Source organism: Neoarius graeffei, chromosome 8 (assembly GCF_027579695.1).
Source record: "Neoarius graeffei isolate fNeoGra1 chromosome 8, fNeoGra1.pri, whole genome shotgun sequence".
NCBI classification, from domain to species: domain Eukaryota; kingdom Metazoa; phylum Chordata; class Actinopteri; order Siluriformes; family Ariidae; genus Neoarius; species Neoarius graeffei.
In genome coordinates, this window is record NC_083576.1 from 15,059,030 (window position 1) to 15,076,558 (window position 17,529).

Here is a 17,529-nt window from a genome sequence, read left to right on the forward strand (position 1 = left end):
ACCCTACTCGAAAACAAAACCTCAAAAATTATCAAGTATTTATAAGAAACAGAAATAGCTAAAGGAATATAGTGCGCCCCCCCCCCCAATCTCCTGTTCCACACTCCAGCCCAGTCGGTGGCGGTAATGCACCTTTAACATGGTTTGCCAACTGCCAAAAGAAAACCGTAAAGAAGAAACACCTCCCCCCCCCCCCCAAAAAAAAAGCAACAAAATATGCTCTGTGTCTGAAATCGCTCACTAGTTCACTACTCCCTACTCACTAAATAGGAAATTACTATATAGTGAGCTCATTGGTAAAATGAAAAAATGCTTTCAGACACTACTCCGTTACGCTGGTATTTACATCATTCCTGTCGCACAATTAAAACAAGCCAGATCAGGCGGCTGGTAGGTTTTCAAAATAATAAATACATATTATACTGAGCGTATTTCCCACATTAATCAATACAAAGTACCTGCATCTTTCAATTTTTTTAAACCAAGGCTGAATCCTTTCTTTCTTCTTTGCCGCTGCCTTTTATTAAACCAAATTTGAGACTTTTAATTTGATTCCTTTCAGTGCGACTGCAACGCATGATGGGATATACTGCTTTGGTTAGTGACCATCATTGTACACTACTTTTCATGATGCATTGTGGGATACTTTGAGTGCACTATATAGGGTGTAAATAATCCTCACTAAGGTTTCGGACAGCACTACAAAATGGCATCCTCACTATATAGTGCCCTATATAGTGAGTAGGGAGCGATTTCGGACACAGGGATGGAATGAAAGTATTTGATGGTAAGAATGTAGCTTTTTTTATTTTTCAAAAATTATTATAGCATTTTTCACAAATTGCTCCGGTCATTTCGCTGCTTTGTTTACATTCCAAGCGGAAATGATTTTGTCGGACGTTTTGTATGAAGTTTTTATCAAATTAAATGCTCCCTTTCTCAAAATCCAGTGAATGTGGATAGAATAAAAGAGTTATTCCACTCATTCTCGTCGTACATGGCTTATAGCCTACTTGGTGCTATGCACATCATCGGCTATCAGCTCACGTACGACTTGATTTCGTGGAATAACTGTTAAATATACACAGTATAATATGAATATGCTGTGTAGTTTGAGTGAGTGATATACCTATATATGGAGTGAAAAACTGGGTAATCCGTTTTTGTTTTTTTCTGCAGAACACACTACGAAACATTTCCACCATGTTTGTAACTGTCCAGGTGTTTGAAATTTTTCTTACTGCCATCAAGGACATTTTGAAATGTTTATGTAGTATTAGAGTATGTAGAAACAGGGGTGCCAATAATTTTGACGCATACATTTTTAAGAGAAAATACTATTCTTTTAAAAGTATTAGAAGAAAGATGACTGGTTTTCTCAGGCGTTTAAGTGACAAAGGTCAATCTTTGGCAAGTAATGCTTATTTTATACAATGATTTTTGCCCGTTCTGTTAAAAGGTGCCCATAATTTCTGGAATAGGCAGTAATAATTTGCAGACAATTATTTAAAAAAAAAAGAGAGGAATAAACCATTTTAGGAATGCTTTTCTAGGAAAATAATCAACTTTGTTGTGCTAACAGTCCCATCGTGCCACATCACACTACCCTGTTGCTGATTATTTTTCTAGAATTGCACATCCCCAAGTGTGTTATTCCTTTCTTTTATGTTGCAGTCAATAACACCACCACAGGCACGTCGCTGTATGGAGAGAACATGTCAAATATGTGAATGATTTTTTTATAAAAGATGTTCATGAACTCAGACATCTGGATCCTAATCCAGTTGTTCATTATAAGGATTTAGCAGATCGCCTTAAAAGCACAATATAATGCTGTGAAGCTGCACTCTTCCAATAAAGCAGGAGTGTTTCAGCGTCCGCTGTCATGTAAGAGCCGGAGTGTGTGGATGCGCTCGTGTTTTCGCAGTCTGCTGGAGGAGATCCAGGCCGTGTGGTCAGGACATGTTTACGTCTGTCTGGAACTGCAGCTCCCAGAAGAGCTGAACAGAGCACAGAGCAGGCGGAGGAGGCAGGGTGGCACCGTCGCCGTAAACACAAAACCACCACTGACAGACGTGTTGAAATCAGCTGGCCCTGGACCCTCCTGTTTGTTTTAGAGAGACTTTCGAAAGGGATGCTGAAGCTGTTTGTTGATGTCTGTGCTATAGAAACTTATTGTTCCTTCAACACATATGGAAAGAGCAGCATCTTTATTTGATAGATGGGGGACAAAGGGAAGAAGTGATGTTTGTTAGCATCTGACACGTGTGGACAATCAAACATATACAGTGCCTTGCAAAAGTATTCATACCCCTTGAACTTTTTCACATTTTTCCACCTTACAACCACAAACTTAAAAGTTTTTTATTGAGATTTTATGTGATAGACCAACACAGAGTAGCACATAATTGTGAAGTGAAACGAAAATGATAAATGGTCTTCAAAATGTTAAACAAATAATCTGAAAAATGTAGTGTGCATTAGTATTCAGCCCCCTGTCCTCTGATACCTCTAAATACAATCCAGTGCAATCAGTTGCCTTCAGAAGTCATCTAATTAGTTAATAGAGTCCGACTGTGTGTAATTTACTCTCAGCATAAATACACTTGTTCTGTGAAGGCCTCAGTGGTTTGTTAGAGAACACTGAAGAACAAACAGCATCATGAAGACCAAAGAACTCACCAGACAGGTCAGGGATAAAGTTCTGGAGAAGTTTAAAGCAGGGTTAGGTTATAAAAAAATATCCCAAGAAGCACTGTTCAATCCATCATTCAAAAATGGAAAAAGTATGGCACAACTGCAAACCTACCAAGACATGGCCGTCCACCTACACTGACAGAGCAAGCAAGGAGAGCACTGGTCAGAGAAGCAGCCAAGAGGCCCATGATCACTCTGGAGGAGCTGCAGAAATCCACAGCTCAGGTGGGAGAATCTGTGCACAGGACAACTATAAGTCATACACTCCACAAATCTGGCCTTTTGGGAAGAGTGGCAAGAAGAAAGCCATTGTTGAAAGACAGGCATAAGAAGCCATGTAGGGGACACAGCAAACATGTGGAAGAAGGTGCTTTGGTCAGATGAGACCAAAGTTGAACTTTTTGGCCTAAATGCAAAGCGCTATGTGTGGCGGAAAACTAACAGTGCTCATCACCCTGCACACACCATCCCCACTGTGAAACATGGTGGTGGCAGCATCATGCTATGGGGATGCTTTTCTTCAGCTGGGACAGGGAAACTGTTCAGAGTTGATGGGAAGATGGATGGAGCTAAATACAGGGCAATCCTGGAAGAAAACCTGTTGGAGGCTGCAAAAGACTTGAGACTGGGAAGGAGATTCACCTTCCAGCAAGACAATGACCCTAAACATACAGCCAGAGCTACAATGGAATGGTTTAGATCAAAGAATATTCATGTGTTAGAATGGCCCAGTCAAAGTCCAGACCTAAATCCCATTGAGCATCTGTGGCAAGACTTGAAAATTGTTGTTCACAGACGCTCTCCATCCAATCTGGCTGAGCTTGAGCTATTTTGCAAAGAAGAATGGGCAAAAATGTCAGTGTCTAGATGTGCAAAGCTGGTAGAGACATACCACAAAAGACTTGCAGCTGTAATTGCAGCAAAAGGTGGCTCTACAAAGTATTGACGCAGGGGGGCTGAATACTAATGCACATCACATTTTTCAGATTTTTATTTAAAATTTTGAAGACCATTTATCATTTTCGTTTCACTTCACAATTATGTGCTACTCTGTGTTGGTCTATCACATAAAATCTCAATAAAAAAAACTTTTAAGTTCGTGGTTGTAAGGTGGAAAAATGTGAAAAAGTTCAAGGGGTATGAATACTTTTGCAAGGCACTGTAATAATAATAATAATAATAATAATAAAAAAGGCTTTTATTGCTGGTTTCACATGACGTCACTCCTGCCTCATTAGTTATTCAAAACTTTAGCTGCTGGTCTACCAAAGCTCAGTTGACAAAGTGTCTGTACAGAGAAGGTGCATTGCTGGCATGAAAAATGCCTTACACTTGCGTTGTTTTAGGTTGTTCGAATCTATCAATCCATAAAACTGATAAAGTTTCTTCAGGGTTCCTGGTGAACTAATAAAAAGGGTGAGCGAACACAGGATTTCACAAAAAGACGTCAAGAAAGGTGGCTTTTGAACCTCTCACTGAAATCGAAGGGAGCCGAGTCGAAGCATGCTCGGGTTTGCAGTGATCACTTGGTGAAAGGTTTGTATTTCCCTTTTAGCTCTGTCCTTGGGGTGGCACGGTGGTGTAGTGGTTAGCGCTGTCGCCTCACAGCAAGAAGGTCCGGGTTTGAGCCCCGTGGCCGGTGAGGGCCTTTCTGTGTGGAGTTTGCATGTTCTCCCCGTGTCCGCGTGGGTTTCCTCCGGGTGCTCCAGTTTCCCCCACAGTCCAAAGACATGCAGGTTAGGTTAACTGGTGACTCTAAATTGACCGTAGGTGTGAATGTGAATGGTTGTCTGTGTCTATATGTGTCAGCCCTGTGATGACCTGGCGACTTGTCCAGGGTGTACCCCGCCTTTCGCCCGTAGTCAGCTGGGATAGGCTCCAGCTTGCCTGCGACCCTGTAGAACAGGATAAAGTGGCTAGAGATAATGAGATAAGCTCTGTCCTTAGTATTTTCTAAGTACTTTTCTTGCTATGTGTCGTTATTTTATGGTACTTTTTTTAAGTCACGAAGCGCTAAAGTCCCCAGCTGTTTCTTTGTTTACTCCTCATTCCTCACAAAGTCCATATACATGAAGGTCACGACAAAATTCTTCCCCAGCCATACAGTTACAACGCGCCGTGATCACTTCTTCTCCGTCTTGTTTAACTAAGATCCAGGTCTTTAAAGGGGTTTCTGATGATCTTTGTGAATGATTTACCTGAGAGATAAGAGCCAACACAAGTGAGAATCAAGCCAACTGTTTGTTTACACTTCAACTTGCAGTGCTTCATTGTAAAGACACAAATGAAAAGCTTTAAAAAAAATTTTTTTAAATACTTCCACGGGCAAAAACAATCCAGGATTCATTCGGCAGCGACTTGATAGCGAGATCCTTTACCCAGCCACATACAAAAAAGTTGTAAGCCTCCATACTCTTCCATGCCTTCATCTGTTTTGCGGTGTAGAAGGACGTCTGCAACACCAGATAGTTCGAGATGTCGGGGAACTCGACTGAAGGGTAGTTTGAGATCGTATGACAAATCCTCCTTTCCCAGACTGTAGGCGTCGATTCCATTGCACATAGCAATCTTCTGAATATATCTAAAGCCAGCAGTGGCTTCTAGATTACGAGCGTACTCTGATAAGTTATTGCTAGTTGTTTGCACTACGGCAGCCGTTTTGGTTTGCTCGACCACCAGCTATTTTACCGGGAGTGAAACTGCTAAGAAAAGTCACGTGACTGAAACCCAAGAACTGGTAACTGACAGAGAGAGAAAGACCCTAGATGAAAATAAGCACAGAATACAGTAAAACCTCCAAGGAGATCTGAGCGCAAGGGATTGTGGGAAATAAGGTATCAGCTTGACAGATTCCATTTCTCTTACTGTACTGAATTGTCATGGGATGAAACATTAAAAGCATGAATGTGGGAAAACAAAGAAATATTATTGGCACACAGCGCCAGAATTTAAAAAAAATCAAGATAGATATGAAACATTATCTCACATGTTTGGTTTTTTTTTTGCTATATATAATTTTTCTTACAAAAAAAATATATCAAAACAGTAAAAGATGACTTAAAGGTAGACTGCCTTTCAGATTTTAGATCATAAAAAGAATTTTCCCTGACACCCAATTATTTTTGTTTATTGGACTGAAAGCTACTGAATTCGAATCACAGACTTCCAATTTTATTAGTTTAAGTAGAACAACGAATGAATTTAGAGCCACGTGGCCCTAAATTCTCCGCTATTTTTTCCTGCTTCACCATGACCCAATTCAGAATACTACGTCATGCATCACGTGGTGGGCTTTCCCCCTTCGCGCAAGGCATCGTGGGATACAAATTTGAAACAGAAGAGAAAAATGGAGAACATGAGCATGTGAATGAAACGTGAAAGACGACTACAGTGACAGAAAGCGGGAAGAAAAAAACGCTGTGTTATATACGAAGGAAAGGAAACAGGACCAAACTAATAAATATCGGCGGTCAGCGAGCACCTCGGTGTGATCAGCTGTTTGTTTAGCGACAGAATGATGGAACTGTCAGTGCACACTCAAAGGTAAACCTGTAGATGGCAGTAATGCAACACTGTGGATGCCAGCTGCCGTAAAACCCAAAAGAAGAAGGACACGGACATGCGCACACAGACTTCTGCGCAAAGTGAGCGATTTCATGCACATTATTTGCTCGGGAATCCCCTCAAATTAAATAACTTCTCGGCCACAGAATGGCCTGGTTTTTGTGATATATTACAGAAATAAACACATCACAATGACCACATTTCGGAGGGAACTAAATTTCACAGATTTTATGAATTCGAAAGGCCGTCTCGCTTTAAAAACACACCGAAATTCTGACTCCTCTTCGTCTCTCACACACTTTTCTCTCTCCTTTATTCCTGCCTCTCTTTTGCTAATCCGTGCTGCCCGATCCCTAATCGATCAAGCTAGAGATGGAGCTATACAGTACGAATATGTACAATTGAAGACAGAGATCATATTTCCACAATTTTTGGCTCAGATTTGGTGTCAGGTTTATCACTTATGTGCAGAGGTGGACAAAGTAACCAACTTCATGACTTAAGTCAAAGTACAGATCCCACTGATCAAATGTTACTCCGATACAAGTGAAAGTTGTACAGTCAAATTTTGACTTAAGTACTTGCTTTTAAAAATACATTTTCTGTCAATGCTTACAAAACCTAATGCCTCTGACGCAACCGACTGGATTTACTGACTCGCTTGTCGAATCTGTAGAATAAACGCCTTTAAAAACACAAACGCAGATTTCTACATTCTGTTTGGCAAGATTACGCTAAAATACATTTCTGAAAGGACTTCAGATAAAAGTTAGCGTAACTCCGTTTTTACATGCTAACTAACAGTGTCCAAGTTAACTAGCCACGTGTGAACGTCAGCCACAGACAAGGCTACGCTAACTTGGTGGGCAAATCCATAGAAAGTCCTTTGACTAACCAGACTACATAGCTACATTTGTAACGTTCTCGCTAGCTCTAAAAGCACAGACAACTTCATTGCAAGCTTTCTCTTGGAATAAAACGTTTACATACCTCAATATGCTTCCGTAGGTTGGACGGTGGGTTTTTGAAGGCCATGATGTGCTCCGTTTTCGGCAAACGTTTAAAACGAAATGAATCTTTAACCCTTTCAGAAAACTGAAACATGGGTTCTAGGTCATGGGTGTGTGTGCATTCTCCAGAAGAACCGCTGAAAAATCATTGAACTTGATTTTATAGTCTATGGACGTGACCCAAGTGATAGGCTGTCTTGGTGTCACCTGCGAAAAAATCAATCACGTTTTATCAAAGAAAAGGAAAAAAAACATCCACTTTCAAAGCTGCTCCATAGTAATGAGTAAAGAGGTCCTTGATAGAAGTGGAGTGGCGTGAAAAGTACAATATTTGTCTTTCAAATGTAGTGAAGTTAAAGTTTCCAAAAAATAATTACACTCAAGTAAAGTACAGATACTCAAAAAGTCTACTTAAGTACAGTACTCAAGTAAATGTACTTCATTACTGTCCACCTCTGCTTGGGAGTCATTTTGAATCAAACATTTTCTAAAGTGTAAATATACAAATTTTATATATTTAAATCTCAGACTACACAAACTGTCATAATTTTTCCCTTTACATTTAACGTTAATGTTGCAGAATATGAAGCTACCAATTTTAGATTAATGTGGAACGCCTGAGGGAATTTTTAACAGAAGTGACACGTTAATCTACACTTTACAGCCAGAACTACTAGAGGTGCTGTTATTGAAAAGTAATCAACACCTTCTGACCAATCCGTATCGAGAATTCAGCAGCGCTGTAGTATTCATGCCTCATCCTTACAGAACACATCAAACTATAAACAGATACTGTGAAATAAAAATTTAAACGTAATACTGTGCTTTATATTTATTAAAAGTTCAACATTTCAGACTGGTTCGGGTTCCGTTATTAATGACTCAATAGCAGACGGTCATTGAAATTGTTATTGGAGATGGTGATCAGGGTAAAGAGAAAAGAAAGGAAACAGATGTGACTCAGTGGTAGTGATCTAGTGGGAAGTAGAAGAATGGGAAAGCCATGGCTTAATGGTTAGAGAAGCAGCTTTAGGACCAAAAGGTCACTGGTTTGATTCCCTGGACCAACAGGAATGGCTGAAGTGCCCTTAAGTAAGGCATCTAAACACCCATCTGCTCCCCAGGCTGCTCTAGGTATGCTGTATGTCCCTTTGGAGAAAAGCGTCTGCTAAATGCCTGTAATGTAACGTAACGGCTTGAGAACAAAAAAGGACATGGTATCTAATAATAAATAATATAGTGGGCCAAGTGTATCATTTACTCCAGGAAATTATTACTTTGAAATTCTGACATTCACACAGGCGATTCTGGGTTTTTTTTGTGTGGTCTTTTTAATTACATTATTTACAGTTTGCTTTTTGCTAGAGGTTTTTTTCCTTCTTTTTAAGAGAGGTGTGTTTGCCTTAATTTTTTTAATTTTAACAAAATTCAACTTAGCAGTGTGTATAACTAACCATTCTTTAGAAAGACTTACATGAAGTGAAACTGATTCTTCATCAGCAGCAGCAATAATAATAATAATAATAATAATAATAATACACTGGGGGGGGGGGGCTGCTATTACTCTAAACAGCCACCAGAGGGCGACAGAATTCAGACGCGGTTTTTCGAAACGTAAAATGTTATACTAAAATCTCCCTGATAGATGATTATTATTATTATTATTATTATTATTATTAATAAAATGTAAACCTTGTTAGTATGGTGGAAAAGCAAAGCGCTTTCTGAAAAACGGTTAAGTTACATCCAAAACCGTACACTACCATACAACAGTACATCACCATGGAAATCTAATAAATGGAGAACAAAACAATCAACTATAACATTTGTATTTGCACATTTATAAAGATGATTGTAGAAACAGAAAAAAGAAACTTGCTCGTACTTGAACCTGCAATACTTAATAATAACCACTAGGTGGAAGCAATGGCTCATAATTCAGTTGCGTCAGTCATATAAAAGGTATTTTTCTTATTCTTTATAGCTCATTTTGCTATTTTTAAATAAATATGCAACTAAAAAGAGAACATTCAAGAACAAATGTTACTTCTCTCCCTCACTGAACAATTTAGCAGTGACGTGTGTGTTCGTTCTTCACCACGTTCAGACTTCTGGATGGCCAAAGTCATCAAAATGCTGCATGCCTAAACATCACATCACTGCATCAACACACAGCTTCTTCACAGTTGTGTAATCAGTTGACCTTCACACAGAGCTGTAAGGTCTCGTTCACTCCATCGACAGCTGCACACACTCCTGCGCCTGGCCCTGCTGGTGCTGCTGATCAAACTTCCGGGCTACAAAGATAAACAAGAGAAAGAGGTTTTTTGCAAAAAAAGGGTTCATGTGGATGAGTCATGTAAAAGAGCCAGGTATCAGGGTAACGTCTGACTCACAGAGAGAATACATCTCCAACTGCTGCCTGAGCCGCACTTTCTGCAGGCTGTCATAGAAATTTGGCTCCGGAGCAGATCCGACTGCGGGAGGCATGGTAAAGATGCGCATGATCTTCCTCTTATTCCTGTGGGAAGAAGTGAATTGAGCATTTTGTTACTTACTAAACAAACAGTTACATATACACCGTCAGAAATAGGGGTACAGTAGGAGTCCACTTCTGTCCCCCAAGGTACATCCGACACTAATGCATCCCCATTATTGGACCTCAAGGTAGCCACATGTACCTTTTTAGGGCCAAAAAGGTACATACGTTTTCCTAAGCGGCATATAAAGGATACAAATAAGTACCTTAAAGGGTACTGCCCCAGTGACAAGCCATTGTAGCCCTAAAGATACAATAATGTACTTTATTTTCTGAGTGTATACATAATTAAAACAAAAGAAGTTTGCAAAAATATGGGGGATAAGTTAATGAAATACATATTGTTCATGTTAAGTATCTTGTTTCAGGGGCTAGGCTTCTGCGTATGCAAATTAAATTAAATCCCAAAAACAGAAAAGCAGACTTAAGGAAGGTTTATGATTCAAGATGCAACAAAAACTAAGAACATGTGGATTATTTCATTACTTAAGTGAAGATAGCAGAATTTCCCAAAGGTTTGTGAAGCATAGTCAGGAGGTTGGTTAGTCATTATTTGTGATCATAACCCACTTTATTACTGTAATTTAAATTGAACAGGTTCATTCCAAGGACAGCACGGTGGTGTAATGGTTAGCGCTGTCGCCTCACAGCAAGAAGGTCCTGGGTTCAAAGCCAGTGGCCGGCGAAGGCCTTTCTGTGTGGAGTTTGAGGAAACCCCCACGTCCGTGTGGGTTTCCTCTGGGTGCTCCGGTTTCCCCCACGGTCCAAAGACATGCAGGTTAGGTTAACTGGTGACTCTAAATTGACCGTAGTTGTGGGAGCGTCGTGGCTCAGGTGGATAAGGTGCCATACCATAAATCCGGGGACCCGGGTTCGATTCCGACCCGAGGTCATTTCCCGATCCCTCCCCGTCTCTCTCTCCCGCTCATTTCCTGTCTCTACACGGTCCTATCCAATAAAGGTGAAAAAGCCCCCCCCAAAAAAATCTTTAAATTGACCGTAGGTGTGAATGAGAGTGTGAATGGTTGTTTGTCTCTAATAGAGTCAGCCCTGCGATAACCCCACCTCTCACCCATAAAAAAAGAAAGCACAACTTTATTCATCCTCTCTGCATTTAACCCATCTGAAGCAGTGAACACACACATGAGCAATGAGCACACACACATACCCAGAGCAGTGGGCAGCCATGCTAACAGCGCCTGGGGAGCAGTTGGGAGTTACAGTGCTCAGCGTAAATGAGTACACTCCCTTTGAAAAGTAACATTTTAAACAATATCTCAATGAACACAATTTCCAAAACGTTGAAAAGTTTAATAGAACATCTGTTTAACTTATAACGTGAAAGTAAGGTTAATAATATAAACTTAGATTACACATTTTTTTCAGTTTTACTCAAATTAGGGTGGTGCAAAAATGAGTACACGCCACAACAAAAACTACTACATCTAGTACTTTGTATGGCCTCCATGATTTTTAATGGACAGCACCAAGTCTTCTAGGCATGGAATGAACAAGTTGGCGACATTTTGCAACATCAATCTTTTTCCATTCTTCAACAATGACCTCTTTTAGTGACTGGATGCTGGATGGAGAGTGATGCTCAACTTGTCTCTTCAGAATTCCCCATAGGTGTTCGATTGGGTTCAGATCAGGAGACATACTTGGCCACTGAATCACTTTCACCCTGTTCTTCTTCAGAAATCCAACAGTGGCCTTAGATGTGTGTTTAGTCATGTTGGAAAAGTGCACGACGACCAAGGGCACGGAGTGATGGTAGCATCTTCTCTTTCAGTATAGAGCAATACATCTGTGAATTCATGATGCCATCAATGAAATGCAGCTCCCCGACACCAGCAGCACTCATGCAGCCCCACATAAGGACACTGCCACCACCATGTTTCACTGTAGGCACCGTGCATTTTTTTTTGCATTCCTCACCTTTGCGACGCCATACAGTTTTGAAGCCATCAGTTCCAAAAACATTTATTTTGGTCTCATCACTCCAGAGTATAGAGTCCCAGTAGTCTTCATCATTGTCAGCATGGGCCCTGGCAAACTCTAGGCGGGCTTTATTGTGCCTGGGCTTTAGGAGAAGCTTCTTTCCATGCATGCCATTCCTCTGCAGCGTACGCCGTATTGTGTCACGGGAAATAGTCACCCCAGTTTGGCTTTCTACTTCTTTAGATAACTGCAGTGAACTTGCATGCCGATTTTCTTCAACCCTTCTCATCAGAAGACGCTCCTGTCGAGGTGTTAACTTCCGTGGACGACCTGGACGTCTCTGTGAGATGGTTGCAGTTCCATCTTTCTTAAATTTTTGTACCATTTTTGCTACAGTATTCTGACTGATAAGGAAAGCTTTGCTGATCTTCTTGTAGCCTTCACCTTTGTGGTGTGAAGGAATTATTTTCTTTGGGGAATTCTGAAGAGACAAGTTGAGCATCACTCTCCATCCAGTCACTAAAAGAGCTCATTGTTGAAGAATGGAAAAAGACTGATGTTGTAAAATGTCGCCAACTTGTTCATTCCATGCCTAGAAGACTTGGTGCTGTCATTAAAAATCATGGAGGCCACACAAAGTACTAGATGTAGTAGTTTTTGTCATGGGGTGTACTCATTTTTGTGCCACCCTAATTTGAGTAAAACTGAAAAAAAAAAAAATGTGTAATCTAAGTTTATATTATTCACCTTACTTTCACATAATAAGTTAAACAGATGTTCTATTAAACTCTGTCTTTTCAACATTTTGGAAATTGTTTGTGTTCATTGAGATATTGTTTAAAATGTTACTTTTCAAAGGGGGTGGACTCATTTACGCTGAGCACTGTAGGTGCCTCACTCAAGGGCACCTCAGCCCAAGGCCATCCCATATTAACCTAACCTGCATGTCTTTTGGCTTGTGGGGGAAACCGGAGCACCTGGAGGAAACCCATGCAGACACGAGAACATGCAAACTCCACACAGAAAGGCCCTTGCCGGCCGCTGGGTTCAGACCTAGAACCTTCGTCAATCCAACTGTTCGACCGATGATGCCATCTCCACTGCCCTCCACTCAGCCCTCACCCACCTGGAGACAAAAGACTCGTATGTCAGAATGCTGTTCATAGACTTTAGCTCAGCATTCAAAACAATCATTCCTCAGCAGCTCATTCATAAACTGGACCAGCTGGGACTCAACACCTCCCTGTGCAACTGGCTGCTGGACTTCCTGACGGGGAGACCACAGACTGTACGGGTCAGCAGCAACTCCTCCAGCACCATCACACCGAACACGGGGGCCCCCCCAAGGATGTGTGCTAAGCCCCCTCCTCTTCACTTTGCTGACCCACGACTGCACACCAACATCCAGCTCAAATCTCTTCATTAAGTTTGCGGATGACACGACTGTGGTGGGTCTCATCAACAATGGCGATGAGACAATCTACAGGAGTGAGGTGAGCCGCTTGGCCATGTGGTGCAAGGACAACAATCTCCGCCTGAACGTGGAGAAGACGAAAGAGATTGTTGTGGACTTCAGGAGAGAGTACACCCAGCATGCTCCACTAACTACCGACGGTGCTGCAGTGGAGAGGGTGAGCAGCACCAAGTTTCTGGGTGTGCACATCTCTGAAGACCTGTCCTGGAACAACAACACCGCATCACTGGACAAAAAAGCCCAACAGCGTCTATGTACTTCCTCCGCAAACTGAGGAGAGCAAGAGTCCCGGCCCCCATCATGCACACATTCTACAGAGGCACCATCGAGAACATCCTGACCAGCTGCATCACCGTGTGGTACGGCGCCTGCACTGTGTCCTGCTGCAAGACTCTACAGCGCATCGTGAGAGCAGCTGAGAGGATCATTGGTGTCCCTCTCCCTTCTCTTATGGATATTTATAATTCCAGCCTCACCCGCAAAGCCATCAGGATTGCAGGTGACCCCACCCACCCATCTCACAGCCTCTTCAGCCTGCTGCCGTCGGGGAGGAGACTGCGGAGTCTCCGGGCCAAAACCAGCAGGCTCAAGAACAGTTTCTTTCACCAGGCGGTCAGGAGGCTCAACTCCCTCCCTGTTCTGCCCCTCCTCCCCCCTCTGCCCCCTGCCACAGATTCTGCTCGCACACCCCCATGCCCCCCCTTCAGCATTTGACATGTCATCCTCACAGTTTCCCCCCCCAACACACACATACATCTCATCGTTCATTAACACACTGAACTCAGGGACCGCACATCTCACTTTACCTCGCCCATTTGCACTATTCCGCACTACCTCACCTTAACAGCTCCTAGTTTGTTTATACTGCTTATTTCATGTTTACCTGCTATACCTCAAGTGCCCTTGACTGTTTGGTTATTTGTACCAATTTATGTGTGTGAGAGTGTTTAGTCTAGTTCATATCTAGAGTGTTTATACTGTCTGAGTGTTTAGTCTGTCTTGTCCTTATCTAGTGTTTATATTGTTTGAGTGTTTAGTCCATGTCTAGTTCCTATCTAGAGTGTTTATACTGTTTATATTGTTTGTTTGTTTTTTCAATTATTCTATTTTTATTTATTGCATTGCCTGTTTGCACCGTGGGTCAGAGAGGACTGATATTTCATCTGTGCTGTACGTCGAGCATGTATAGCATATTTGACAATAAAGTTGACTTGACTTCTTGCTGAGGCGACCGTGCTAACTACTACACCACCGTGCCACCCATAGTCAGCTGGGATAGGCTCCAGCTTGCCTGCAACCCTGTAGGATAGGATAAGCAGCTACAAATAATGGATGGATGGATGGATGTTCATCCCAAACCTCAATAACTCAAGTATCAATGAAACAAGTATTGTATAAAATAATGTGACCTGGATTCTGTTGGTGGAAAGTTTAATTCATTTTACACAGGATAAGCAGTTATGGAGGCGACAGGGTGGTGTAGTGGTTAGCGCCGTCGCCTCACAGCAAGAAGGTCTGGGTTCGAGCCCCGTGGCCGGCGAGGGCCTTTCTGTGCGGAGTTTGCATGTTCTCCCTGTGGGTTTCCTCCAGGTGCTCCGGTTTCCCCCACAGTCCAAAGACATGCAGGTTAGGTTAACTGGTGACTCTAAATTGACCGTAGGTGTGAATGTGAGTGTGAATGGTTGTCTGTGTCTATTGCCGCTTTTCCACTACAAACGCGGCTGAGCCGTGCCGTGCCGAGTCGAGCTGAGTCGGGCTGAGTGGGGCTGTTGGAGTTGCATTTCGACTACAACCGCGCTGAACCGTGCTGGCTGGAAGTGGGTGGACACATTGGGTGGAGTTAGCGAAAGTGGGTGGACGTCAGGTGATGTCGTTAAGCAGCGCAAACAGTGACATCAGTGACAGTGGCGGAACAAGTCAGAGCCGGGCCGGGGGCGGGGCAAATGACCGGGCCCTTTATTAAAGCTTATCATAACATCATTTTAGGCTACAAAATGTCCGCAACTGCGGTGTTTACCAATTTCAACACTACCGGGTGCAACTATGTTATTTAGTACATCAAGTCCTTCAAACGAACATGTAACTCAGAAACAAAAAACATTAGGATACTGTACATGGCTCATAATAAAACATCAATAGCCTATACTGCGCACATTATTTGAAGGGCATACGAATGAGCGCTCAGAGTGGTGACAGGAAGAGTCAGAAATAAAAGGAGGGCGGTGCAAACCTCACTGAATGCACTGTGTTTACCAATTTCAACACTACGGGGTGCAACTATGTTATTTTGTACATTAAGTCCTTCAAACGAACATGCAACTCAGAAACAAAAAAACATTCGGCGACATACTGTACATGGCTCATAATAAAACATCAATAGCCTACTGCGCGCATTATTTGAAGGGCATACGGCGAGCCTTGCGCTCCGCGAACTCGTCCACTATGCTCTGTATGTCACTGATTCAGTGAGCTTTTAAGCGGTAGTCTCACGACCCGAATAGTAAACAATAAACATGGAGGACATGGAGTCGTTAGTGTTGCTGGTCTTGGTGCTGTGGCTTGTTGTCACCGACAACGCAGACAGATACTGGCAAGAGCGTATAGATGAGGCGAGGCGCATAAGGCTTCAGAAATTCTCGTAATTCGTAATTATTCTCCTTCCGGGTTTGTGGTGTTTACAGATCCCAGCGCGCTCGCGGGGCGTGTGTGGGCATGTGAGGACACTCCTCCTCACCAATCAGTGCACAGGGGAGTGTCTGCTCACGCCCCCAGCCTCACTCGGCACGGCTTGGCTCGCTTCAGCCCCACTCCAAAACGGTGCGAGTTTTAGGGGCTAAGCATGGCTGAAGCGAGCTGAGTCGTGCTGGTTTTTGGTAGTCGAAACGCGAGCCGTGTCGGGCTGAAGCGAGCTGAAAAAGGGTAGTGGAAAAGGGTCATAAGTGTCGGCCCTGTGATGACCTGGCGACTTGTCCAGGGTGTACCCCGCCTTTCGCCCGTAGTCAGCTGGGATAGGCTCCAGCTAGAGATAACGAGATGAGATGAGAAGCAGTTATGGATGATTGTGAAGCATGGTGGTGGTTGCATCACACTGTTACCCTTGCTTCATAGAGTAATGATCTATATCATATGGCAACTAATTAATTAATTAATTAATTAATTAATTAAGCAAGCAACCACAGCTTTTACATTTTGCATAACATTTTTCTACATTGTAGACACTTAAATTTTCCCCAATTTTATTATTTTTTAAATTGTGGGCTATTTTGTGCATATTTATGACATTTAATCCTCATGAAGTCCATTTGAGCTCCTGGTTTTAAAACAACAAACTCTTGGCAGGTTTCAGGAAGTGAATATTTGTGCAAGGAGTTCTATTCAACGCGCTACAAAAGCAAAAAAAAAAAAACCATACATTTCTGTATATGTATGTAATAATCACTGTAGGTGAAATAAAATGGTCTTACTTCCTGGCGTACATCAGCAGCGCGAAACTGACCAAAATCACCAGCAGGTAAACATTAGTGGCTTCGTTCCACGCTTCATGCACGGAATAATCCAGAGATTCCTCATTAGCCATCACTCCAAATCCTCCCATGCCAAGCCAAAACACAGTGGGATTAAAAAGACAATACAGACACACTGAAAAATCACAAGTTAACAACATGAACGCTGAATTAATTTCCGTGATGTGAACGTAGCAACAACATAACTTCCGGGTTGCTCGCTTGCGCCTCCATTTTGTTAAAATTAAAAGTTTGGTTGTTGTTGGTGGTGGTGGTCCAGAGACTTTTTTTATTATTATTATTTCTCAATGGTTAATAATTAAATCTATATTAAAAATGTACAGTGTTAATTCAAATTAAGAAATGGGTGTCAAATTTAGATTTTTTTTTTAATCTGTAATTGACTAGTGGGGGAGAGCGGGGTGAGATGTGCCATCTCATCTCATCTCATCTCATCTCATTATCTCTAGCCGCTTTATCCTGTTCTACAGGGTCGCAGGCAAGCTGGAGCCTATCCCAGCTGACTACGGGCGAAAGGCGGGGTACACCCTGGACAAGTCGCCAGGTCATCACAGGGCCGACACATAGACACAGACAACCATTCACACTCACGGTCAATTTAGAGTCACCAGTTAACCTAACCTGCATGTCTTTGGACTGTGGGGGAAACCGGCGCACCCGGAGGAAACCCACAGGGAGAACATGCAAACTCCGCACAGAAAGGCCCTCGCCGGGCACGGAGCTCGAACCCGGACCTTCTTGCTGTGAGGCGACAGCACTAACCACTACACCACCGTGCCG

The 17,529-nt window shown here is 42.4% G+C and overlaps 1 protein-coding gene across 1 annotated transcript; it reads right to left on the reverse strand.

Moving 5' to 3' along the window:
• Positions 1-9,084: 9,084 nt before the first annotated feature.
• Positions 9,085-16,928, reverse strand: smim19 (small integral membrane protein 19). Its single transcript, XM_060926856.1, has 3 exons — positions 16,690-16,928; positions 9,668-9,792; positions 9,085-9,568 (listed from the first exon to the last, which is right to left on the reverse strand). The coding sequence occupies exons 1-3, from the start codon at positions 16,887-16,889 to the stop codon at positions 9,501-9,503; spliced, it is 393 nt and encodes a 130-aa protein (XP_060782839.1). The 5' UTR covers positions 16,890-16,928; the 3' UTR covers positions 9,085-9,500.
• Positions 16,929-17,529: the final 601 nt, after the last annotated feature.